Source organism: Pelobates fuscus, chromosome 4 (genome assembly GCF_036172605.1).
Source record: "Pelobates fuscus isolate aPelFus1 chromosome 4, aPelFus1.pri, whole genome shotgun sequence".
Taxonomy (NCBI): domain Eukaryota; kingdom Metazoa; phylum Chordata; class Amphibia; order Anura; family Pelobatidae; genus Pelobates; species Pelobates fuscus.
The window spans coordinates 110,589,518-110,617,506 of record NC_086320.1 but is presented as its reverse complement, the minus strand read 5'-3'; the positions used below and the strand labels follow the sequence as shown (position 1 = coordinate 110,617,506).

General features: G+C 37.6%; 2 protein-coding genes across 2 annotated transcripts; both read left to right on the top strand.

Annotated features, from left to right (window-relative positions):
- The first annotated feature begins 98 nt into the window (after window positions 1-98).
- On the top strand, window positions 99-14,823 carry LOC134609361 (histamine H3 receptor-like). The gene is made up of 4 exons (XM_063453036.1): window positions 99-342; window positions 5,513-5,679; window positions 6,942-7,502; window positions 14,770-14,823. Exons 1-4 carry the CDS (start codon window positions 99-101, stop codon window positions 14,821-14,823), a joined length of 1,026 nt encoding a protein of 341 aa, XP_063309106.1.
- Window positions 14,824-16,111: 1,288 nt separating this feature from the next.
- LOC134609360 (histamine H3 receptor-like) lies at window positions 16,112-23,710 on the top strand. The gene is made up of 3 exons (XM_063453035.1): window positions 16,112-16,355; window positions 18,000-18,166; window positions 22,940-23,710. Exons 1-3 carry the CDS (start codon window positions 16,112-16,114, stop codon window positions 23,708-23,710), a joined length of 1,182 nt encoding a protein of 393 aa, XP_063309105.1.
- Window positions 23,711-27,989: the final 4,279 nt, after the last annotated feature.

The following is a 27,989-nucleotide window of genomic DNA, read 5'->3' as shown; positions in this document are numbered from 1 at the left end:
AATGTAAGTCTTTAAAGACTGATCACACAATTACATTTTGTTGTGCAATTTTCTTATTTCTAAAAAAACTTAATTTGGGTTTTATTTTGACTTTCACTATGCTAATTCCCAATACAATCAACCAGACTGGAGTACATTTTTCTGTAATTATTGACACTGTGGATTTGGAAATGAAATTTACAGAAAGTATGAAAATCCTTATTATCGTGCTGATATCGGTGCTTATATTTTTTATGGTTTCTGGTAATTTTCTTGTGATGTTAGCATTCGTTGTAGACAAGAGGCTGAGGACGCAGAGTAACTTCTTCCTACTGAATCTGGCTATTTGTGATTTTTACATTGGTAAGTTATTTTATGAATATTCTGATACGTTAAGTTTGCTGATTATTATAAGAAAAGTAAAAAAAAAAAAACATTTTACAAACCTTATTGTCCCAAAGCTTCTTATATATCGTATATACCTGGTCTATCTAAATGTCGATCCTCAGGTTTTATTAATCAGTTTGGAAGGGTCATAAATTTATTGTTTCCTAATATTAAATAGCTCACACATTTAACACAGCTGAATAACTTAGAATACACATTTGCATAAATGTTTTAAATTCTCTATCTAGCTCTCTCTTTAACTCTGTCTATCATTTAAAAACTGTAAACCCAGCTAATTTGTTTATTTATGTTTGCCAGACATATCTAACATACATGTGTACTATAGTTTGGAATTGCACAATCAAATTAAAAAAGAATTGCAAATGTTAAAACAACAGGATAGATGAAATGCAGGACATGTGTTCAAAGGAGAAAAATAAATAAAAAAGGAATACTTGCACATCATCCATCCATCTATCCATCCATCTATCCATCCATCCATCCATCTATCTATCTGTCCGTCCATCTGTCCATCCATCCATCCATCCATCCATATGAAGAGAGCACTCAAGAACTTGGATAAAGTCCAAGGCTTTGGACTACAATAATATGCAAAGTGCTGTTTGTGGATTTATGGCTCCAATTTAAGAGTTTCACCACTGACTTCTGAAAAATCAAATAAATAATTGAAACCGTTAGCTAAGAAAACCTTGGTTTAACCAATTTAACCCCTTCAGGACGGAGTCAATAGTGCACGTTCTGATCAAAACAAAACGTAAACAAAAACTGGAATTTGCGCTATATGTCTGTTCACCCGTAGTTCCCCTCTTTCATATTATATGCACCCACACTTATTATATATCATTTTGTTCAGGAGAAACAGGGCTTTAATTTATCATTAGCTATTCGTATATGGAACATAATTCATTATGAATAAAATAAAAAAAAATGTGAGAAAATAAGATTTTTTTTTTAAATTTGTATTTCCGTCTGACATTTTAGCTGTGAATGTCATAATACTGTTAGGTTTTACTGCACACAAATGCACATATTTGTAATCAGCGATGTCTCACGAGTACAACAGTATCCCCCATTAATAGGTTTTATGGTGTTTTGGAAAGGGTCAAATATAGAACGTTCCATTTTCAAATAGAAATTTGCCAGATTGGTAATGTTACCTTTGAGACGGTGTGGTAGCCCAGCAATGAGAATTACCCCCATAATGGCATACCATTTGAAAAAGTAGACAACCAAAGGTATTGAAAGTGGGGTATGTTTAGTCTTTTTTAGTAGCCACTTAGTCACAAACACTGGCCAAAGTTAGCGTTCATATTTGTTTTTGTGTTAAAAAAGCAAAAAACTAATATTTGGCCAGTGTTTGTGACTAAGTGGCTACTAAGAAAGACTGGACATACCCCACATGCAATACCTTGGGTTGTCTACTTTTGCAAATGGTATGCCATCATGGGGGTAATTCTCATTCCTGGGCTACCATACGCTCTCAAAGGCAACATAACCAATCTGGCAAATTTCAATGTCAAAAAAATGAAATGCAAGCCTTATATGTGACTCTCTAACTTTCCAAAACACCATGAAACCTGTACATGGGTGGTACTGTTATTCTCGGGAGACTTCACTAAACACAAATATTAGTGTTTTAAAACAGTAAAACATATTACAACAATAATATAGTCCATAAAAGTGCCGATCGTTTGTAAAAAATACAAAAAACGTCACTTTTACTTAAAATATCATTGTTGTAATACAATTTACCAATTTGAAACACTAATATTTAAGTTCAGCGAAGTCTCCCGAGTAAAACAGTACCCCCCATGTACAGGTTTTATGTTCTCTTACAGGGTCAAATATAGTGCTTGCGAATTAAATTCTCAGCACTTTCTCCCTGTGTTGTCAGGTATGTCAATCAAATTTTAATTAATCAAATCACCTAATTATGTTAAAAGATTACTTAAATATACACGTAGCATTTTAATATATATGCATTTATAGGTATTTAAATTCTACGTGTATACTAATGTAATCTTTTATGTAGTTATATGTATTTATCTATCTATATATATATATATATATTTGCGGTTATTTGTATTTTATGTATAGATAGATATATATAGTGTATTTATATATAATATATATATTAATAACAAAATACAGTTAGAATGAAATTACATATGCATATATAATTTATATTAAATTTTGTTTCAATATTTTATTTATTAATTTTATTATTTTATTAATTTATTATTGTAATTATACGTATTTATATATATAATATATGTGTATATATCTATTATATATATAATATATGTATATTATATATATGTAACGTCATTCTAAGTGTATTTTAATACTAAAATATGTACTTATATTAGTATTAAAATACACTATGTATGACGTTAAATATATATAATATACATATATATTATATATATAATATATATATATATATATATATATATATTATATATATATAAATATATTTATTTTATTTTTAAACATGTTTAATATTTTTTGTTTTTTACTCTCCCACCAGCAGGGGGACTGTCTGATATTTTAGACAGTCCCCCTGCTGGCAGATCCACAGCCAGCTATAGGGGGCCATGTGATCGCTCTTTGAGAGCGATCACATGGCCCCCGGGGGCCTGATTTGCCGTGGGGGTGCTGCCTGGGCTGTGAGGCAGTCCTCCCACAGCGGAGCGCCGGTAAGTTAAGTATACCGGGCGTTCCAGGGCTCAAAGCTGTTACGGCGTTCTATGCCGTCACAACGGCTTTAAAGCCCACTTAAAGTGTGATGGCATAGAACGTCGTAACGGCGTTAAGGGGTTAAATACATCTACATATATACCCAGATTACACCCAAAAATATACCAGCATAGATATATACACACACTTTTCATAAAAACATAAGTGCTCCTATTAAATGTGTTATTATGTAGGCATACAGTTATAATGTATATTTGTTTGCTAGAGTCTGGAAATATATAGTTTCCATACACACATATATGTACAGTCATGGGAAAAATAAATTACACCCTCTTTGAATTCTATGGTATTTACATATCAGGACATGATAACAATAATCTGTTCCGCAGCAGGTCTTAAAATTAGGTAAATACAACTTCAGATGGACAACAACACATCACATATTACACTGTCATGATTTGTTTAGCAAAAATAAAGCCGAAATCGAAAAGCCATGTGTGAAATCTAAGTACACTGTTACTGCTTCATAGGAATAAAGATGCAAAGTAGCAGACAGTTGCTGCTGATCAAATGCCCTTGATTAATTGATCATCAGCAAGTGTGACCACCTCTATAAAAGCTGACGTTTTAGCAGTTTGCAAATTCCTTGGCCACATGTTATTATTTTTTATTATGGTGGTAATGATGTTAAGTCAGTAGTTTTGTTTAATCAGTTTAAGGATGATGTGCTTCTTTTTAAGCAAATGTATTTGGTCCGAAATAGTCCCAAGGTTAATTTGGTTGCACAATGCTAAGCTTAAAGCGTTAGAGAGAGTTAGGCGCATGCTTAATAAAGCCACAGAGAAATTTATGCCATCGGTCGGTGTTTTTTCTTTTCGCCATGTTGACATTAAAGGGCAGTGCGAAGGCTTGTTTATAAAGGATGGTATTCATTTATCTGATGCTGGGTTGGATATTTTTAATAACGATTTGCAGTGGATGATCGATCATTAGTTGCATGCTGCATCGTGTGAGGTTGAGGTCACCTGCCTAATTTAAAGGGGGGGGGGAGAGGGGGGTGGACTTGCTGAATTTCCTTATCATTTGGTTTAAGTTCTGGCTAATAGGGCGGAACTCTGGTGAGTTATGTGTTAAAACTCTGGGGGTTTAAAGACCGGAGATGTTTGGTTAATTCTCTGGGGGTTTAAAAACCCGGAGATGTTTGGTTATTAAGTTAATAAGTGATGTTTGTATTATTTGTGAACTAAATGAAAGACCACGGCCTTTTCAGCACACTTCTGAGTCTGTGTTTTATTTATTGTTTTTCTGTGCCTTGTTATGCTATGTATTACTTGCTGTTATTATGTGTCAGTCTGAATATATATAATATAATAATAATAATAATAATTAACCCCTGCTGAGCACATGAACAAGTATGGTTCGTTTGGAAGGGCTGCCAGGAGAAAGTCTCCTCTCTTTAAAAAGAACATGGCAGCACAGCTTAGGTTAGCACCGTTGCATCTGAACAAACCACAAGACTTCTGGAACAATTTCCTTTGGATAGATGAGAACAAACACAGCATATCAGCACAAACACCTTATACCAACTGTCAAACATGGTGGTGGAGGGGCGATGATTTTTGGCTTGTCTTGCAGCCACAGGACCTGCGAACCTTGCAGTCATTGAGTCGACCATTAACTCCTCTGTATACCAAAGCATTCTAGAGTCAAATTTGAGGCCATCTGTCTGCTGAAGATGTTTATACAAGCTATTGAATCATAATATGTACTTAGTTTTTCACACATGGCTTCTCCATTTTGACTTTATTTTTTATAAATCATGACATGATGTAATATGTAATTTGTTGTTCATCTGAGCTTGTATCTACCTAATTTTGAGACCTGCTAAGGAGCAGATGGCTGTTATTATGTCCTGATATGTAAAACTATAGAATTTAAAGCGAGTGTACTTTCTTTTTACTCTGGCTATATGTACACGTTTCTATTATTATTGTATTGTATGTTTTACTGGTTGCTATGTCTCTTGATTATTATCTCTGCCCAATACTACTGCTACTGCTTACTCTGTTTAATAGTTTTCATCCGTCATTTCATATGTGTGGCATGCCCTATCTGAGTACCCCCCATATTTTAGCTCAATATCTTAAAAGCTCTTGTTTCAAAATACAAATAGTCTGATAAATGGAGAATGCAATAAATTAGTAAAATACTATTAATCCGCAAAGGTAAAAAAAACTAATACTAGCATGCAATGACATATACATATTTAAAGTTACCTTTTACAAATGCATTTTTAAATGTGCACAGTATGTACATTATTCCTAAACAATAGGATGATGCACAGTAGCAGTGGTCACAGTAGTAGCTGTTCGCGTTCTTTGAGAAGAACTTAAACATTATTTAAGGCTTATTATTGTTTTTCCAGGGGCTTTCTCCACACCTTTATATTTACCATATATGCTCACTGGGAAGTGGATGCCAGGAAAGATCGTCTGCAAACTCTGGTTAACAATCGATTATACCCTGTGTACGGCATCAGCATTTAATGTTGTCCTTATCAGCTATGACAGGTTTCTTTCTGTAACCAAGGCAGTAAGTAATACCTGCATTATTTTTTTCTCAACAATATATATATTATCATTTTTTTTAACTCCTTAAGGACCATTGATGGGTTATGATATAAAAGTCTGATCTTTAGAGATCTAATTTTAAAATGGAAATTCATGCTGTCCTAATGACAGTAGGACTATATTGCGATGCCAATGATGATAAGGCAGGTCTATTTATGCCCATTATAGCCCTTGTGCAATCATTTCCATTGTGATATGTAGATAACATTAATCTAATTTTATAATTTAAATCAGTGCAACCACCTACAACTGAGGTTGGTCAAACATTCAATCATGATCCAATCTCAGACAGGTGACTGATAGATTGTGATCAGTGACTAAGTGGCCTCACACAATAGTAAGGTCCCAGACTGGCCCAGTTGGCCACAGTAGCTGGGGCTTACTGGGAATTTTTGTGTTTTTAAGGCTTTCTTTTTTATAATACATTTGCTGGGGAAGTGCGAGATGCAACATAACCGGATACTACATAACATCATATAATGGCGGACGATATTCTTTGTATATCAGAAAAGACCCAGTGACAACTGCACACCTAATGACAAAAACACAGGAAGCCAATGAAGAAGCTTGTAAGAAAAATTAGCAATGGGACTGTGCAGTATATGTGTGAGTCAGTACATTTGTCACTGTCTATGTATGTCAGCAGGGCCGGACTGGGAAAAAAATTTGGCTCAGGCATTTTTGAATTACAGCGGCCCAGTGAGAAAGTTCATGGCCATGTTTTGTCATGCCTAAATGACAAGCCCACCCTCCCTCCTCAATGTGATCCTTCCATGGCAGCCCATGCATATAGCCATGCTGAAGAGCTCTCGCATGAGAAAAAGGCCCTGTATTTGTTTTGTGCGGCGCAAGCAAATTTAATCACATGCTTGCACAGTGTTTGCATGTGACTTGTCTCTGGTGTCTCCATAAGTGGGATACAAGAGGACAAAAGGACCAAGAAAGCGTATTGTACATGTATTTTGTAGGTTGCTTGTGGGATTGCATGTGTGTAGAGTGAGCTGATTGTGGTGAAGTGTTCTGTGTAAATAGGTCGGTTTCAGTTGTGTTGTGTTTGTGGTGTAATATGTGTGGCTATGGGCTGTAGAGAGTGAGAGCGTGTGTATAGGGAGATAGTGTGTATAGGGATGTATCCTCTAACCACACTATGCCTCTAGTGTATAGGGCACGGATGGTAATTGGTGAAATATTCATACCTAGATTTTTTTTCTTCTTCTTTGGTAGGTTCTATATCGCTCTCAACAAAGCAGACACAGTCAGACTGTACTAAAAATGGTCACTGTCTGGATACTATCATTCAGTCTCTATGGTCCAACCATACTGTTTGGTGACAGAATCTTTGAAGGCAATAATTTTCCTGATAGTATATGTGCCTCTAATTTTTTGAATGCCTGGTATTTTCATTTAGGAGCATCCATTTTCGATTTTGCTTTTCCTCTGATCAGCATTTCATTTTTTAATGTAAGTATTTACTGGAATATAAAGAAGCGTAGCAAAAAGAAGAGACAATCTTGTATATCACATCCTTTAAAAGAGCACCAGAAAAGTGTGTACATTATAGCAACCAACATCGTCCTTTTTGCTCCACAATTACAACAGAATGAGGAAGTTCGAGTTCCTGTAAAGAAAAGAATCAAAAGTATTTTAAGACAATATTTTCTCTGTCAGAGAATATCCTCTTCTCCAACCAACAGCAGACTGAATACAAAGGATATTCAAATCATTCAGCTTTCTCGGGACAAGAAAATTGCCAAATCTCTTTTAATTCTAGTTTGCGTTTATGCAGTTTGTTGGGCTCCATATACATTTATGATAACTATAGGGAAGGCCTGTAATGGATATTGTATAGAATCCTACTGGTATGACATTACAGCCTGGCTGTTATATGCAAACTCTGCGATAAACCCTATCCTCTATCCTTTGTGTCATAAAAGTTTTAGAAACGCCTTTACCATGATGTACCAAATGTATCTACAAAAATGTAACTAAAAAATAAGAGGCGTGCCAGTCAGCATGTTGTGGAATAAAGTTAATGGACTTTGAAGCCATCAGAACTTTCTTGTCGGGAATTAAAAGTGAAGCCAAACTAACTATTGTCGGGAATTAAAAGTGAATTCAAAATGAATTAAAAAATGTACATAAAAATAACCAAACTGGAAACATTCTCCAAACAGGGCTGCAGTCAGAACACTAAGGGTCCCTAACCAGGGCTCGAGTCCTGCAGGAACGCGTGGGAACGGTGTTCCTGCACCTTTTTCACAGGAGGAACGCCGTTCCCCCTGCAGGCACTCAGGGGGCGGCAAAAAATGCCGCCCCCAAATGCCCTGTGTTCCTCCTGTCATGGGGGGGCCACCTGATTGCCCCCCGCACCCCCGATTGCCCTCCCCCGGCGGGCGGCTCTCTCCCTGTCACACGCGGCGAGGGAGCTGTGTCCTCTCTGCTCCCTCTCGCCGCGCGCCGTTTTCTGATGCAGGAAGCCGGAATATGATGTCATATTCCGGCTCCCTGCATCAGCAGACAACCCATGCGGCGAGAGGGAGCAGAGAGGACACAGCTCCCTCGCCGTGTGTGACAGGGAGAGAGCCGCCCGCCTCACTGCAGCCCCACTGGACCCCAGGGACCCATCCATGCCAGCTTTCCTAAAAGGTAGGGAGGCTGGGTGGGTGGGCAATGTTAATTATAATAATTTGTATATATGTATGTCTTTGTGTATGTCTGTTAGTGTATGTGTGTATGTCTGTTAGTGTATGTGTGTATGTCTGTTAGTGTATGTCTGTTAGTCTATGTATGTGTGTGTATGTCTGTTAGTGTATGTCTGTTAGTGTATGTGTATGTATGTGTGTGTGTATGTCTGCTAGTGTATGTGTGTGTATGTCTGTTAGTGTATGTGTGTATGTCTGTTAGTGTTTGTGTGTATGTCTGTTAGTGTATGTGTATGTATGTATGTGTGTGTGTATGTCTGCTAGTTTATGTCTGTTAGTGTATGTGTGTATGTATGTTAGTGTATGTATGTGTGTGTGTGTATGTCTGTTAGTGTGTGTGTGTGTATGTCTGTTAGTCTATGTATGTGTGTGTATGTCTGTTAGTTTATGTCTGTTAGTGTGTGTGTGTGTTTGTGTCAGTGTGTGTGTGTGTGTATGAGTGTATTTACGTCTGTTAGCGTATGTACGTGTGTGTGTATGAGTGTATGTGCTTCTGTTAGTGTATGCATGTGTATGTTTGTGTGTATGTGCTTCTGTTAGTGTATGCATGTGTGTGTGCGTATGAGTGTATGTGCTTCTGTTAGTGTATGCACACGTGTGTGTATGTGCTTCTGTTAGCGCATGTTTGCGTGTATGTGCTTCTGTTAGTGTATGTTTGTAAGTGTCTGTAAAATCAGTGAGAGTCTGTTTGTCATTTAGTGTGTGTGTGACTATTAGTGTGTGTCTGTCAGTGTGTTTGTGTGTGTCTCTCTGTCAATGAATGAGTGTGTGTCAGTGAATGTGTGTGTGTGTGTCAAATCAGTGATGTCTGTGTGTTTGTCACTGAGTGTGTGTTTTACTGTCAGTGTGTATCTGCCAGTGTGGGTGTCTGTCAGAGAGTGTGCTTAGAGGGACACTATAGGCACCCAGACAACTTCAGCTCATTGAAGTGGTCTGGGTGCAGTGTCCCAGTCCCCTTAAACCTGCAAGTGTAATTATTGCGGTTTCTCAGAAACTGCAATAATTACCTTGAGGGGTAACTCCACCTCTAGTGGCTGTCTACCAGACAGCCACTAGAGGGACTTTCGGGTGGTTAGGTGACCAAAAGTCGCCTAACTGATGCTGGACGTCCTCACCCTGTGCATGAAGACATCCAGCATCTGCTAAATACCCATAGGATTTTAACCCCATCAGTGTCGAGTGGGGGAGGGGAGGACATGAGGGAGGGGGGCACTATAGGGAATTATAGTGCCAGGAAAACAGCTTTGTTTTCCTGGCACTATAGTATTTCTTTAAAAGGAGCAGGAAAAGGTGGAGTCTAAAGAGGAATGGTTTTCTTAATCAGGAAGCGGTGCGCCCTTGACAGGAAGGGGTGGTAAATTTAGATTAGGGGGTGCTCAGGTATAGTCATGCCTAGGGCAGCACAAAATTAAAATACACCACTGTGTGAGTGTCTGAGTATCTGTGTGCGTCTGTGAGTGTATGTGTGTGCGTTTATATTTGTTTGGTTTTTTTTGGGGGGGAGGGGAGTTCCCACACTTTTTTCCCCAGGACTTGACCCCTGTCCCTAACCATTCCTGTGGCTGAGCCTTAACCAGACCACTCTTCCATATATGCAAACACTTGCACCCTGACACATAGATACCACACACACAAATATATACATTAGACACCCATACTCAGATACACACAGGGATGCTCAATGCCACAAGCAATACACAGATAACAATACACAGTACCATCTGCTCAAGATGAATAGATAGATGTGCTGTATTACAGATTATTGAGACGCATTGGAAAGCATGATTACATTTGTGGTATATCTACTTAATATTGATAAAAAATATATATATTTGAGCAATCTAGTGTTCCTTTATAACTGACTTTTACATTAACATTTTATTTGGTCTTTCATCAGCTTATATCCAAATGTATATATATTTTAACTCCAAAATTGTACTTTAAACATGCATAACACCAAAACTACTACTACACTTTGTAATGATTGAGCCTTCTTGACAGCTAAAGTCTGGGCCCTCTGCTATGGCTTCCTCACAAATCTGCAATACAATCCAGTCCCCAATGAGACCACATAGTGTTACACTATTTGCCTATGATTCCATTTTCTCTTTTTGTTATTTTCTTAAACATATATTTGTTTGCTAGAAAATTTCTGTAAAGTTTTTCTTACTTACTGGTTGCAGTCCCTAGATTTCAGTTTTTTTATAATCTCAATGCAGATGCATTGCAAACATTAATATTCAATTTTTATCCCCTTCATTCAAACATCAACCGTACACACAAAATCACACCTGTATTTAAAAGCCAACACTACATGCAAACACACTCTTATATTCTATTACCTTACATACCTTGCAGGGATGAGGAAAATGCCGTTACCCAGCTGGCATAGCATCACTGCAATTTTACGACAGATGTGGATCTACCTTTTGGCAACTCTTGCACTAGAGAGGGACCGAAAAAACTTTCTTGCACCAGTGCCCTCTTTACATTAGTTCTGACACTGGTTATAATGATGGAAACAAAGCTATAAGTATATTTTCCTTTATAGAGAACGTGTAGAGGTGATTGGGGAAGGACAGCGAGGACACTGTTCCTGATAAAGCACTATACAGACTATCTGATCTAAGGAAGATCTGTTCAGCAAAGACTTTTACATTTGGATTTCCCCCATATTTTATTATATATTTTATTTGTCTATTCTGGCGCAGCCTTTTATCTTTGTTTTTCACTCTTTTTGTATCTTGTTGTATCTGTTTTTGAGGGATTCCCTTTAAGGGTTGCTGCCTTATTTGTTATCTAGCGCTTACTCTTTCTCCTGATTTTATTTTTGTTTTAAATCCCTTTTGAGTCAGCTGCTTTTTAACTCACCAGTATGTCTATTTTCAACTTTAGAAATAATTATACTATTGATATTGCAAATGTATTCCCAATCGATTCATTGTCAAACCTGTTACACTGTCGCAAGGTCCCTGAGGAAGTCCCTGTAGTGGGAAGAAACGCGTTGGACAATTTGTGGACAAAATTCTTTTATCCTATGCTGATTGATTCCTTCTTATATGTGAGTAATACATGCTTTTTGTACTTTGCACAAGTCCTTCTGGTTTTCTCATTCTGGATGTCTCTTCTTTTTGCATCTTTCTCCACCAATGAGATTGAATAATTTTGAAAGCAGAGCAACACCTGAGAACAACAAGGAGTTGTGATATGCCCTATTTTCACTGAAAAATTGGATTGACCCATATTTTGGTTTCATGTTTATATGGAAGATCTGAGGATATCTTCGGGTTAAAATCTACTATTTAGAGGAAAGTCTTTTATCTATTTATTACACCTGGTGTTATGTCACATTGGTGAAATTGTATTATCACTAAGTTATATAGTGAAAGGATTTTGTATTTTGTTCTATATTTGAATCAATAAATCTAGCTGTCACTACCAACCCTGGCTTGACAGTGCTCCTAAAAGCCAAATCTTACGACTCCGAAGAAATTGCTCAGAACTAAATGATTTCAACGAACAAGCAGAATTTAAAAAAAATAAGTTTATTGAAAAAAATTATTCCATAACAGTTTTAACAGATACAATCAATATCATCCAACAGAAAGACAGAGATGAACTACTAACATATAAAACAAGAAACACAAATTAACCCATGCCTCTGCCTATCATTTTTAATTATAACAATAAAAGTGGCAATATAAAAAAGATCATAAGGAAGCATTGGCATATTTTAAAACAGGACAAAACTCTTAACACAATTTTACCAGAACATCCCAATATAGTTTTTAGAGGAGCTCCCAATTTTAAATCGATTTTAACAAAGAATTTTACTAGAGAAACAAAAAATAAACAATTTTTATCCCTGCTCCCCCAAATCAAGGGTTTTTGTAAATGTAAATCATGTATAGTCTGCAAAACCACCGATCCTAAAGTACCATTTAAAGTAACTCAATTTATCTCTAATGTGACAAAAAAGGTTTACAAAATTAATGATTTTATCAATTGTACTGCGAAAAATGTTATTTATCTGCTCGAATGCCCTTGTGGCCTCCAGTATGTTGGAATGACCACAAGGTGCTTAGAAACAAGACTAAGTGAACACTGCAGAAACATTAAAAATTGATATCTGAATCATTCAGTGTCCAAACATTTTTATTAAACACAATAAAGATCCAAGAATGTTAAAATGTATAGGAATAAAAAAATGTACTACTCCTTGGAGAGGAGGAGATATAAAAAACCTTCTTGGGAGAACAGAAATGGAATGGATGTATAAGCTTCAGACCCTTATACCCCATGGTTTAAATGCTGACTTTGATTTATTTAATTTTTTGTAATTTATTGTGATTTTATTCCTCCTTTTTATGATATATATGTTTCTTATATATTTTTTGTATCATATGTTTATTATGTTTCTATAGGTATTTATGTATTTCTTTATCCATTTTTATATTTATTTTATCCCTTCGTTTTAATCCATTATTTATTCCCTTTCCCCCCAATATGTCTGCCTCATTCACATAGGCAGTAGTTCCACCAATATGGTGGCTATCCGACGGCACGGCCCATATTCGTGCCACCGTCTTTTTTATTGCTTTGCCGTTGGCTGCGGCTATTGCGCGCGCCGACGGCTTGTTTACTTCCCTCCACTGGCCCATCTATTTACTCGTTGGCCGCACTAATCTGCGAAATAACGCCATTTCCCACGCCCACTTTTCGGACGTCGGCGCAGCAATGTGCGTGCCGACGCACTCTATCTATTCGTCTGTGGGCTCGCGCATGCGTCCTATCAACACTACATTTCCCATGCTCCTATGCGGCGTCACAGAAGTCATAATAGCATAATAACCTAGTGAAATAAAGCTCGTTTTTAATATTTAATTGCAGCATTATGTTATAAGTACTATATATTTGTTATAAACTATATATAAAATATTTTTGTTCTATTTCTAACTATCTATAGGGGATTGGAGGGTACTCCCCTGTTTATAGGTGTGCTGCCTATTTATCATTCACCCCCATATTTGTGGCATTTTTAGCGCTGATCCTATTTTGACTTTTCTATATATAAAATATGTTTTAAAATGTTTTAATATATTTTATTAGCCACTGTATTCCTATTGGTTGCCCTTAGGTTTGGCACCAATTTTAAACTATTGTACCTTTATTTATACTCACCTTGCCAGGTATTATGTCTTATTTCATATTGAAAAAGCCTCTTAGGCGAAACGCGTTTGTGGATATTTTATACTGTGTATTTTATTCATTAAAGATTTTTTGGTCACCTTTTATTGTGCCAATCATCTTTTAATACTCTTTATATTTTTACCTGGCATTTTACTATTTTTACCTGGCATTTTCATTATCCTGGACTCCAAGCAATCCGAGGTGGGGATCATACCACCAACGCTATCATCAGGGAGCAGTTTGCCTGCTCCACTTTTGTAAGTACCTTTTTATATATTTTATTTATTTCTGTTTTACCCAGAGAGCACTATTGGTCGTCTCTTTTTTTATTTTCTTTGAGTGGTGAACATATCCCCTGAAGGAAGAAGCCTGCACTATATCCCATAAGCGGGGATCATACCGCTGTACGCTTTCCATACTAGAGCTAGTCATTCATTACCATCTTCTTTTATCATTTGTTGTACCCTATTAGACATACAGCACTATTTGGTTTTCTATTTGTTTTATCTTTTTCATAATACTGGATCCCCCTGGGGAAGGACAGCAAGGACACTGCTCCTGATAAAGCACTATACAGACTATCTGATCTAAGGAAGATCTGTTCAGCTAATACTTTTACATTTGGATTTCCCCCATATTTTATTATATATTTTATTTGTCTATTCTGGCGCAGCCTTTTATCTTTGTTTTTCCCTCTTGTTGTATCTGAAGGGTTTTTGAGGGATTCCCTTTAAGGGTTGCTGCCTTATTTGTTATCTAGCGCTTACTCTTTCTCCTGAATGTATCTAATGTAGCACAGTTTTTGTATCAAGTGATGTTTCCCACTTTTGTATTAGTCTCGAAGTTCTGTTTAATAAAAAGTAAAAAAAAAAAATACATTTGAAACCCAGTTGACTCCTTTTTTTATAAGGGATAAGAGTAGACAAACTTCCCATATTGTGGCTGTATTTTGAGTAACATATTATTCTTTAGCTGTTTATCCTATGAGATTGGGATGCTGGTGGGCAGACCTTGAGCATGTAATACAATTTCCTTCACTGGAGATGTGCACAATGTAGAGGACCATGCAGAGAGCACTGCTGAGGCACTCTCACCATGGTCCTAGTGCCCATAGGACAGTGTAAGCACCTCTAATGATGTGCTCATTCTGCGCTGTCCAGGAACAGTTCCCTGATGTCCCTGGAAAATTCCCACATTTGGCTTTAGATGAGTAAATCTTTCCTGTCAAAGTGTTCTAACTGGTTGGCTTACAAGCCAAACAATCAGAGCCCACCAAATTACATAGTGTGGGAAAGCCAATATAAGGGCTTTTCATGGTTTGGAAGCTCAGTCAGTGTTGATCCCTCAATGGGCCAACTTGGTATATTTTGTTTTGCATTGTGTTTTTTTGTAATTTCTCTTTTGTTTGATCCAGTCTTTTGATCCAAGGTAAATAAAAATAGACATCTTATAGTAGGTATATAAATATTTTTAGGGGTATTCAATTAATTGTGACCCCTAATTATTATTTGGGTGAGGGGAGTAGGCAGGGTTTTTATTTGGGGAACTCTAGCCACTGTGGGATGAAGGCCATTAGTGACAATATTAGGGGAGCAGACAGTGGCATATCCAGTATATTTAATTATAGCCCACACCTGCCGCCCATGTCCCCCTCATGTATTATAATTATAGCCTCCACTCAATGACCACAGGTGGGATCTTGGAGGCAATGGGTCCCTCCATTTTTTTTTTTAAATATTGAATAACACTATGTATCCCTGTTTTAAAATGTAAGTAGAGCCCCACACTGGTGCACAAGTGGGACGCTGCTCCCCTTCTTTATTATTTAATTAATGGCTCCACTATAAAAAAAAGCTCCTTTAAAAACTTAATTTCTGCATTCTTAAATATTACCTTGAATATATCTGTTAATAGAACAGATCACCCTAGCTACGCTTCCCACTAAATTAAAGTTGATTTGACCTTCCCAGTATATTCCCAAGAAGGTACACCCAAGGTGCATAAGGGGACACACACATATTTAGAGCTATGGTAAAAAAATAATTGAACGCCTCAAATTTAAAAATTTGGGATTTTGTTTTACTTAAATGAACTTGGAATGAAAGCATGTTTAAAAATCAATTTCTTATATGTAATACGTGAAGATTAGAGGTTACTGAGACACTAGGGAAAAAGATAATTAAAATCTGAGACTTAACTGCAACTGGGAAAACAGCTGTGAGCTGCCACTCAGCTCCTAGACTCCGAGAAAATAAAAGCTTCATCGACTGACAATGACTTTTGCACGTGCCACTTCTGATTTACAGATTAAAATGGAAGTGATGACAAATGGAAGACAAGCTAGATATTTTAAAAACTGAATCTAAAATATACTAGAATTTTAAATGATCAGGTAAAAATTTAATCATGTAAAGTCGTTTTTTGAAAACCGATCACTCACACAAACTTTGTCAATTCTAAAAACTAATTTGAGGTTTTATTTCTCCTTATTTGACTTTCACTATGATAAATCTTTATATAAGGAACCAGACTGGAGTCAATTTTTCTGTAACTATTGACACTGTGAATTTGGAAAGCAGGTTTTCCGAAGGTATGCAGATCTTTATTAGTGTGGTGATTTCCGTGCTTATATTTTTTATGGTTTCTGGTAATTTTCTTGTGATGTTAGCATTCATTGTAGACAAGAGGCTCAGAACTCAGAGTAACTTCTTCCTACTGAATCTGGCTATTTGTGATTTTTACATTGGTAAGTTATTAAAATAATGCTCTGCTATGTTAAATTTGCTGATAAAAATAAGGATTTCTTACAATTCAACAATTCAATTCAATTCAACCAATTCAACCAATCTAAAACCATTGGCCTTAATTTAATATTTTAGATCTGGTTTTTAAATGGTTTTAGATTGTTGGATACGCTTTTAAAATTTCCTGATATTATAAAAATAATTTTCAAAAAATATATATAATATATATATATATATATATATATATATATGTATGTATGTATATTTCTTTATTTTGCACAATGGGCCATGCGTTTGGCAGAATCGAGAGACATAGCAGGTATACAAATAGTACAAGGCATAATGTAGCGATAGGAAGCATTACACATAACACACTGTGGTTTTTATATAACAAGTGGTGTATTATAGTGAAGAGGTTTATGTCTGGCAATTTCCATTTAGTGTTTCGTTAGCTTGACTTGAATAACCTAAGCTGTATAAAGCACTTCACACGATATATCAAAAGAGGAACAAAACTGTAGAAACTAAAAAAAATAAAAACAAAACCAATAAGTGACAGTGACAATTTCATTTAAATGGGAGAGTTATCACTTTACTCACCGAGCTAATCGTAATGCCATCACTTTACTCGCCTGATATATGATATATTTTTGATATATTAATATATTTTTTTAAATTATTGCAAAAGTTTATTTAAAAATATTAAATCGTTTGGAAAGTTTATCCAACAATATTAAATCGAGGCCATTGTTAGCAATAGTCTCAGTCTAAAAGTAGAACCTCAGGTTTGATTAAAGAGTCTGTTAAGGGTCATACAATATTTTGTTTTCATAATATTAAATAGCTAACACATCTAACACTGCTGTTTAATTGACATCACACATTTGCATCACAGCGGTTTTCAGGTAAATGCAGCTTATTTGTTTCTTTTTGTGTTTGCTATTTTGAATATGCTTGACAGACATATCTAACATACATATATGCCGTATTTTGGATTTGCACAATTTAATTAAGAAATATAGAAGTTAAAGCAACAGGACAGATTATATGCAGAGGCTGTTTTTATGGAGAAAATGAAAACAGAATTAAACATATATGCATACTTACACACCTCCCATCTATCAATTCCAAGAAATGTTTGTTTGCATATATATATATATAGTGTTTATCAATGTCTATTATACACATCTATCTATCTATCTTGAATTTTTTTAATTGAATTTTTTTATTTGTATGTTTTACTAGTTACTATGCTTCTTGATTGCTATTTCTGCCCAATATTAGTGCAATATATGTATTTCTCTGTTTCATTGTTTTCTCATTAATCTCATATGATTGACATGCCCTGTCTGAGTAGCCCCATTATTTAGCTTAATCTCAAGCTTCTTGTTTCAAAATACTCAGATAGTCCAATAAAAGGATCCTCTTACAATTAAGCAGTAAGTAAAGAACATTTATCCACAATGGCACAGAAACCAAATGCTAGAATGCAATGATATATACGTATGTAAAGTTAACCTTTACAATTACTTTTTTAAAGATTTATTGCTCTTTTTGTCTGATAATACACAGTAACTATGGTCCTTGGCTGTTGTTGTTTGAGAAGAATTTAATTGATGTTTTAAGGTTTATTATTGCTTTTCCAGGGGCTTTCTCCACACCTTTATTTTTACCATATATGCTCACTGGGAAGTGGATGCCAGGAAGAACTGCCTGCAAACTCTGGTTAACAATTGATTATACACTGTGTACGGCATCAGCATTTAATGTTGTCCTTATCAGCTATGACAGGTTTCTTTCTGTAACCAAGGCAGTAAGTAACATCTGCATTTTTAGACACTCATTTAGGTCATTTATATCCTTCTTATGGAGTGTTGATGGCCTGTGATATACATGTCTGATCTTTAGGAGTCTAATTCTAAAATAGAGATCCATGCTCACCTGATGTTAATAATAGTCATGATCAGGCCCGTCGCTACCAGACAGGCAAAACAAGCAATTGCTTGGGGCCCGAGCAGGCCCGGGGCCCCAAGCAGAGCCGGTGCTTGTTTTGCTTCCTTTAAGGCTGCAGTCGCCTGAGCGCTCTATAGAGAGCCTCAGGCGGCTGCAGCACTCCTGGTTACCTCTCCTCCTCTACCTCCTGCCTGTCACTCAGTCCGGCCGGGTACCGCGCGGTACAGGAACAGGGGATTCAGTTTCCTGTTCCCGGCCGGACTGACATGAAGTGTACACTGAGTGCTCACTTCCTTTTAGTCCGGCCGCGGCCGGGAACAGGAAACTGTCTGAATCTCCTGACCTGTACCATGCGGTCCCCGGCCGCACTGAGTGACAGCCAGGACTGGAGGTAGAGAGCGAGGAGCTCGGCCACGCTACAGGGTCCAGGGAAGGGAGGAGGACTGAATTACCTAAGGTAGGGTAGGGTCGGAGTAAAAAAAAAAAAAAACAGGGAGGGTGAGAGTAAGTAGGACACAGGGAGGGGGAGGGGGAAGTAAGAAGGACACGGGGATGGGGGACTAAGAAGGACATGGGGTAGTGGAATAAGAAGGGAGGGGGAAGTAAGAAGGACATGGGGTGGGGGAATAAGAAGGACACAGGGAGGGGGGAGTAAGAAGGACAGGGGGGGGGGGACTAAGGAGGACATGGGGTAGTGGAATAACATAAGAAGGGAGGGGGGAGTAAGGAGGCCATGGGGTGGGGGAATAAGAAGGACACAGGGAGGGGGAGGGGGGACTAAGAAGGACATGGGGTAGTGGAATAAGAAGGGAGGGGGGGACGTAAGAAGGACATGGGGTGGGGGAATAAGAAGGACACAGGGAGGGGGGAGTAAGAAGGACATGGGGAGGGGGACTAAGAAGGACATTGGGTAGTGGAATAAGAAGGGAGGGGGGGACGTAAGAAGGACATGGGGTGGGGGAATAAGAAGGACACAGGGAGGGGGGAGTAAGAAGGACAGGGGGAGGGGGGACTAAGAAGGACATGGGGTAGTGGAATAACATAAGAAGGGAGGGGGGAGTAAGAAGGACATGGGGTGGGGGAATAAGAAGGACACGGGGAGGGGGAGGGGGGACTAAGAAGGACATGGGGTAGTGGAATAAGAAGGGAGGGGGAGTAAGAAGCACACGGGGAGGGAATAAGAAGGACACAGGGAGGGGGAGTAAGAAGGAGGGGGAGTAAGAAGGACATGGGGAGGGGGGACTAAGAAGGACATGGGGTAGTGGAATAACATAAGAAGGGGGGGAGTAAGAAGGACATGGGGTGGGGGAATAAGAAGGACACAGGGAGGGGGGAGTAAGAAGGAGGGGGAGTAAGAAGGACAGGGGGAGGGGGGACTAAGAAGGACATGGGGTAGTGGAATAACATAAGAAGGGAGGGGGAAATAAGAAGGACATGGGGTGGGGGAATAAGAAGGACACAGGGAGGGGGGAGTAAGAAGGAGGGGGAGTAAGAAGGACAGGGGGAGGGGGGACTAAGAAGGACATGGGGTAGTGGAATAACATAAGAAGGGAGGGGGAAATAAGAAGGACATGGGGTGGGGGAATAAGAAGGACACAGGGAGGGGAGGGGGGACTTCCCTCCGCCCCGCGCAGGAGGGAAGAAAGCCAGGCCACGGGAGCCAAGCCAACTCCCATCAGCCACAGCCTTCCACCTGCAAAAAAGGTAAGCAAAATTAGCTGTATTTGTGTGTGTGTGTCAGTATGTATGTATTTGTGTGTGTGTCAGTATGTATCTATGTATGTGTGTGTGTGTCAGTATGTATGTATGCATGTGTGTGTGTCAGTATGTATGTATGTATGTCAGTATGCATGTGTGTGTATGTCAGTATGTATGTCAGTATGTATGGGTGTTTGTATGTATCTATGTATGTATGCATATATGCGTGTATGTATGTCAGTATGTCAGTATGTATGTATGTGTGTGTCAGTATGTATGTCTGTATGTATGTGTCTGTATGTACGTATGTGTGTGTGTCAGTATGTCAGTATGTATGTGTGTCTGTATGCATGTATGTGTGTCAGTATGTCTGTATGTATGTCAGTATGTCTGTATGTATGTCTGTATGTATGTGTGTCTGTATCTACGTATGTATGTGTGTCTGTATGTACGTATGTATGTGTGTCTGTATGTATGTATGTGTGTCTGTACGTACGTATATATGTGTGTCAGTATGTCTGTATGTATGTGTGTCAGTATGTCCATATGTATGTATGCATGCATGTCTGTATGTATGTATGTGTGTGTGTCAGTGTGTATATATGTGTGTCTGTCTGTGTGTATGTATCTGTATATAGGTGTATGTGTGTCTGTATGTATTTCAATATGTATGTATGTGAATGTATCTATGTATGTGTATGTCTGTGTCTATCTGTTTATGTATGTATGTATGTATGTATATCAGTATGTGTGTGTATATTTATGTCCTTATGCTTGTGTGTGCAGTGTGCGTAGGAATTCATTCATATTGTTTATTGTCCGGCCCCCAACAGTGTCTGAGGAACCGTGAACTGGCCCCCTGTTTAAAAAGTTTGAGGACCCCTGCCCTAAAGGAACAATGTAGTGTCTGAAGTTCCCTGGCACCTGTCGTTCCACTTAGTGTTAAACTGTTTTTAGTATTTTAAACAAAATGTCCACAATAGTTTATCCCCACTATGCTGCTTGGGCTGATCGAGAAGCATTAGCCTAAGCAGCAATGGTCGGCTGTGATTAGCTGGTGGTAGAGAGCTTTCAGCCTATCACAGTGCTCATTGCTGGTATGAATTTATCAAGGACCTATGTCATCTCTGCCTTAGCCATACCTCCAGTAAAAGCTGGGCAGGGCTGTGGGTGGCATAGACCCTTATTTAGTTTTAAACTGCTAAAAAAAAATGGGTTAACACTGAATGAAACGACAGTGGAAGGTGACTAAATTCAATGAGATGAAATGGTCATGGTGTCTTTTTTGTCACTTTAACAATTTAACATTTGTAGAGGTTATGTGTATACTTTCTTTAGGAGTTTACCCCATTACCCTTAATGCCTCCAGGTATTTTTTACCCTTGGAAGCAATTTTGATATTTTTTTTACACTGTTGCACAGAGACAGATTTTTCAGAAGATAGTCAGTGCAGCCACCTACAGGGTTTTAACATGGACTGAATCTTAGTATCTCTCTTTGCCAGGCTGATAGTGATGTTGTTCCTGTAGTTTATAAAAGGCAGTATTCAGATACCAGTCTGGCTTCCTTTTTCCCCATCATTGCCTGGACTGGAAAAGCTGCCATCCAAGCATTAACACCTGTACTGGTCATGTGTAACGAGCAAACACATGCATGGATCTGACAGTGACAAGAAACCTGAATACAACCAGTTTTTGGCAGTTATGTATTCCCTATCAAATGCCTGTTAGTTTGATCTGCCCAATCTAAAACTCTATGCTGATAGGAAGATAAGGGAAGGGAGGACTAAAAGAAATACATTGTATGTGTCTGTTTCATAGCTGTGCATTTGCAGATATGCACCATGTAGTGTTTGTGGGAATGTTTGATTTATGGTTTGCTTCTGTGTCATAGCTGTGTAGATGACTACTTATTAGTTTATATATGTGTTTGTATTTTTCTTCTCATAGTTGGATTTATTTGTACCTAGGTGTGTTGCAGTGCCTATGGTGATGGTGTGTATGCACATCATGTGTGAAGATTTGGAGCTAGATTTGGAGCTATGTCTGGCACTGTCCTATGTTAGTGTGGCCTGGGTCCCTTTTGGTCACTGTAGAATGAATGATAAATACTAGCTTTATGGAGGTTTGCTGACTGTGGATGGTAAACACAAATGGTTTCACATATGTCTAGGCTGTTTAAAATCACTTCTCTATTATGCAATGTATGGAAATCCCCAGTCAAGGCATATTAACGTATTAATGTTTAAGTCCACTACTGCATATGTACCACTGCAAAAGAAGGCCATCCCTTAAATTTGCTTCATTAAAACCGATATGGCTATACGCTGTGACTAAATCCCCATACTACAAATGTTGGATACAAAATGTAAATACCTCAATGACATACAGATTATAACACAAACCAGTCAGACATTTGATTTTGGTGCTTTGTGTCTACATTTTGAGTGTGAGAGACTATTTAAATGACTCTTTAGTGAACATTAATATATTCCTGTCAGTACTGGAAGGTATTTAATCAAGAAAAAGTGGGATTCGGGTGGAGGGAATTATGATGACCATTGATGCGCATGTGACAAATGAGGGAGTGTCATTCTAAGGCCATAGGTCTCAGACTGACTAGCAGGCCTGATGGCCAACCACCAAAATCTGTCCAAGCAGGACATGCTGATTATTACCCTCTTGCATGGCCATAGTATCTTGAGTTATCTCATAGCAAGCATGTTTCTGGGACTTGTCCCTAGTCTTCAAAGAATTGGAAATAAAGAATACCACCTTGAGAAAGGGGACCAACATCAGGACTGGCCCACTAAATGTGACATATCTATATTTTTATATAAGATTGCATATCATTAACTTTCTTGGCACCTCATATAATGAGGGCCGATGGTGATTGTGAAATATTCATACCTAGATTTTTTTCTTCTCCTTTGTAGGTTCTATATCGCTCTCAACAAAACAGACACAGTCAGACTGTACTTAAAATGGTCACTGTCTGGATACTCTCATTCAGTCTCTATGGTCCAACCATACTGTTTGGTGACAGAATCTTTGAAGGCAATAACTTCCCTGATACTACATGTCTTGTTAACTTTTTGAACATCTGGTATTTTCATTTTGGAACCTCCATTTTTGATTTTGCTTTTCCTCTAATCAGCATTTCATTTTTTAATTTGAGTATTTACTGGAATATAAAGAAGCGCAGCAAGAAGAAGAGACACTCTTGTATTTCACATTCTCTCAAAGAGAATCAGAAAACTCTGTACATTATAGCAACTAACACAGTTCATTTTGCTCCACAATTACAACAGAACGAGGAAGTTCGAGTTCCTGTAAAGAAAAGAATCAAAAGTATTTTAAGACAATATTTTCTCTGTCAGAGAAAATCCTCCTCTCCAACCAATAGCAGACTGAGTACAAGAGATATTCAAATCATTGAGCTTTCTCGGGACAAGAAAATTGCCAAATCTCTTTTAATTCTAGTTTGTGTTTATGCTGCTTGTTGGGCTCCATACACATTTTTGATAATTATAGGTAAAGCCTGTAATGGATATTGTATAGAATCGTACTGGTATGACATCACAATCTGGCTGTTATATTCAAATTCTGCGATTAATCCTATCCTCTATCCTTTATGTCATAAAAGTTTTAGAAATGCTTTCACCATGATGTTCCAAATGTACCTAAAACACGTAATTAGAAAATAGAAGAAGTATAATACAGCGAGTATGCTGTGGGCTAAAGGTAATGGATTTGGAAATCATTAGAACTTTGTGATGATCCAGAACATAAAACATGTGTTTAGAATTAAGAAGATCACCAACATTTGCAATGTACAATAACATTTATATCATACATATACTTGTGTCTAAATATACAAGGCATTTATGTAATTATTTTACCATACTCATTACCATCTCTTCTAAACACGGCTGCCACTGTTTATAATAATAATACCTTTTCTGTCTTAAGAGTTATATTTGCTTGTTAAAAGATTTTTGTAAAGTATTTCTTACTTACCAGCCATAAACTTTAATATTTGCAATCCCATTGCAGGAAGCATTGCAAACATTACGTTTCAGTTTTTATCACTGCAATATATATGTATATGGTATCAGTCTAAAAAAAAATCTAGACAGCAGTATATTAAAATACCAGAAATCCAGCTAGTTCTAGATGCTGAATTGATGCCTCAATTACATTTTTTTGGATACACTTTTTAAATGATAACAGATGATAACAATTTTTCAAATGATTAATCTACAAAAATTCTTATAGACTTTAATGGGGACTTCTGCAGGAAAATCACTTTAAAAATTGTTCTACAAGTTTATCATTTGAAAAGGTAATCCAAAATAATTAAATAATGGCCCACAACAATAATACAATGATGTCTAGGTACCTGTAGTATCTCAGAAACCCAGCTGGCAGCCTTAGCGTGCATGTTGCTGTGAACTATCCTGACATTTCCCAAGGTGACATTTGCCATACAAGAGTGATTTATCTTTGTCACCTGGTGGCAAACGCACACTAACCAAAATTATTCAATGATGTGGGACACCTGATGGTTTTGAGGTGCACCCACATGTTCACAACTTTAAAGTGCTTGCAATTATCAGTACAGTATCAGTAGACTTGTACATGGATGAAAAATATGGTTCAGCTGAATCAATTCTCCTGAAAAAAAAATGTTGTTTGGTTGACTGAATAGAAACATAGAAACATAGAATGTGACGGCAGATAAGAACCATTCGGCCCATCTAGTCTGCCCAGTTTTCTAAATATTTTCATTAGTCCCTGGCATTATCTTATAGTTAGGATAGCCTTATGCCTATCCCACGCATGCTTAAACTCCTTTACTGTGTTAACCTCTACCACTTCAGCTGGAAGGCTATTACATGCATCCACTACCCTCTCAGTAAAGTAATACTTCCTGATATTATTTTTAAACCTTTGTCCCTCTAATTTAAATCTATGTCCTCTGGTTGTGGTAGTTTTTCTTCTTTTAAATATAGTCTCCTCCTTTACTGTGTTGATTCCCTTTATGTATTTAAATGTTTCTATCATATCCCCCCTGTCTCGTCTTTCCTCCAAGCTATACATGTTAAGATCCTTTAACCTTTCCTGGTAAGTTTTATCCTGCAATCCATGAACCAGTTTAGTAGCCCTTCTTTGAACTCTCTCTAAGGTATCAATATCCTTCTGCAGATATGGTCTCCAGTACTGTGTACAGTACTCCAAGTGAGGTCTCACCAGTGTTCTGTACAATGGCATGAGCACTTCCCTCTTTCTACTGCTAATACCTCTCCCTATACAACCAAGCATTCTGCTAGCATTTCCTGCTTCTCTATTACATTGTCTGCCTACCTTTAAGTCCTCAGAAATAATCACCCCTAAATCCCTTTCCTCAGATGTTGAGGTTAGGACTCTATCAAATATTCTGTACTCTGCCCTTGGGTTTTTACGTCCAAGATGCATTATCTTGCACTTATCCACATTAAATGTCAGTTGCCACAACTCTGACCATTTTTCTAGTTTACCTAAATCATTTGCCATTTGGCTTATCCCTCCTGGAACATCAACCCTGTTACATATCTTAGTATCATCCGCAAAAAGACACACCTTACCATCAAGACCTTCTGCAATATCACTAATAAAAATATTAAAGAGAATGGGTCCAAGTACAGATCCCTGAGGTACCCCACTGGTGACAAGCCCAAGCTTCGAATATACTCCATCGACTACAACCCTCTGTTGCCTGTCACTCAGCCACTGCCTTACCCATTCAACAATATTGGAATCCAAACTCAAAGATTGCAGTTTATTGATAAGCCTTCTATGTGCAACAGTGTCAAAAGCCTTACTGAAATCTAGGTAAGCAATGTCTACTGCACCACCCTGATCTATAATTTTAGTTACCCAATCAAAAAAATCAATAAGATTAGTTTGGCATGATCTCCCTGAAGTAAACCCATGTTGTCTCTGATCTTGAAATCCATGTGTTTTTTAGATGTTCAACAATCCTATCCTTTAACATGGTTTCCATCACTTTCCCCACTACTGAAGTAAGGCTTACTGGCCTATAGTTGCCCGACTCCTCCTTATTACCTTTCTTGTGAATGGGCACAACATTCGCTAACTTCCAATCTTCTGGGACTACTCCTGTTAACAATGATTGGTTAAATAAATATGTTAATGGTTTTGCTAGTACACCACTAAGCTCTTTTAATAGCTTTGGGTGTATTCCATCAGGTCCCATTGACTTATTTGTCTTTACTTTTGACAGTTGAAATAGAACCTCTTCCTCTGTAAACTCACATGTAATAAATGACTCATTTATCCTTTTTTTTTAACAGAGGTCCCTTTCCTTCATTTTCAGCTGTAAATACCGAACAAAAATATTCATTGAGGCAGTCAGCTAGACCTTTATCCTCATCTACATACCTTCCTTCTTTTGTTTTTAATCTAACTAATCCTTGTTTTACTTTTCCTTTCTCATTTATGTATCTAAAAAAAGTTTTGTCCCCCTTTTTTACTGACTGTGCTATTTTCTCTTCTGTGTGTGATTTGGAAGCTCTTATAACTTGCTTAGCCTCTTTCTGCCTAATCTTATAGGTCATTCTGTCTTCCTCACTCTGGGTTTTTTATAATTACTAAATGCTAACTTTTTGTTTTTTACTATTTTGGCCACATCTGCGGAGTACCACAGTGGTTTCTTGAATTTTTTGCTTTTACTGACAAGCCTAATGCAATTTTCTGTTGCCTTCAGTAGTGCAGCTTTTAAATAATCCCATTTATTTTGGACTCCATTTAAGTTGCTCCAGTCTGATAATGACTCCTTTACACATATTCTAATTTTAGAAAAGTCTTTTTTTCTAAAGTCTAAAACTTTTGTTTTTGTGTGGTGTGACTCAGTCACTGTTCTTATATTAAACCACACTGACTGATGATCACTGGATCCTAAACTTTCACCTACAGTAATATCTGATACCAAATCTCCATTTGTTAACACTAAATCTAGTATGGCCTCTTTACGAGTTGGCTCCTCAACGACTTGTTTTAGAGACAATCCCAGTAGGGAGTTTAGAATATGTGTGCTTCTGGCACAAGTAGCTATTTTTGTTTTCCAATTCACATCAGGAAGATTAAAGTCACCCATGATGATAACTTCCCCCTTCATTGTCATTTTAGCTATTTCTTCAACTAGTAGATTATCTAACTCTTCAATTTGTCATGGGGGCCTATAAATCACACCTACACGAACTACTGTGTGATTACCAAATTCTAACGTAACCCAAATGGACTCTATGTTCATCTCACTAACCTTTATTAGGCTAGATTTTATGCTATCCTTCACATACAGGGCCACCCCTCCCCCTTTCTTGCCTTCCCTGTCTTTTCTATATAAAGAGTACCCTGGTATTGCTATGTCCCAGTCATTTTTTCATTATACCATGTCTCAGTAACAGCGACTAAATCTACACTATCAGTTGCCATTATTGCCACAAGTTCATGGATCTTATTCCCTAAACTGCGAGCATTTGTAGACATGACTCTAAGCTTATCATTTTTTAACACACTTGCTACAGGCACCTTCTGTCCTTGTTTTGGGGGACAAATGGATTGATGTTTTATCACCCTTTTGCCCCCCCCTCCTAGTTTAAATACATCTTAGCAGAACCTCTGAACTGCTCACTGAGAACATTTGTTCCCTTTTGAGAAAGATGCAAACCATCTTTTTTGTACAGTTTATTTCCATTCCAAACAGAGCTACCATGAGCAATAAAGCCAAATCCTTGCTCCCGACACCATTCACCAAGCCACAAGTTAAAGTCCCTAATACGCATCCGCCTGTCATTCTGAGTGTTATGCACAGGCAGAACTTCAGAGAATGACAGTGTGGAAGCAACCTGCCGTATATCATTGGCAAAAACACTAAAAACTTCCTTAACCTCTGAAACCTCATTGCAAGCCAAGTCATTTGTC

What these genes read in the sequence shown, in the direction of transcription:
- LOC134609361 (XM_063453036.1), top strand. Translation starts at nt 99, where the DNA reads ATGCTAATTCCCAATACAATCAACCAGACTGGAGTACATTTTTCTGTA. An exon ending in TTCTTTCTGTAACCAAGGCA is followed by an intron (nt 5,680 to 6,941) that starts GTAAGTAATACC and finishes CTTCTTTGGTAG; the next exon opens with GTTCTATATCGCTCTCAACA. An exon ending in TTCTAGTTTGCGTTTATGCA is followed by an intron (nt 7,503 to 14,769) that starts GTTTGTTGGGCT and finishes TGCGCTGTCCAG; the next exon opens with GAACAGTTCCCTGATGTCCC.
- LOC134609360 (XM_063453035.1), top strand. Translation starts at nt 16,112, where the DNA reads ATGATAAATCTTTATATAAGGAACCAGACTGGAGTCAATTTTTCTGTA. An exon ending in TATTTGTGATTTTTACATTG is followed by an intron (nt 16,356 to 17,999) that starts GTAAGTTATTAA and finishes TTGCTTTTCCAG; the next exon opens with GGGCTTTCTCCACACCTTTA. An exon ending in TTCTTTCTGTAACCAAGGCA is followed by an intron (nt 18,167 to 22,939) that starts GTAAGTAACATC and finishes TCTCCTTTGTAG; the next exon opens with GTTCTATATCGCTCTCAACA.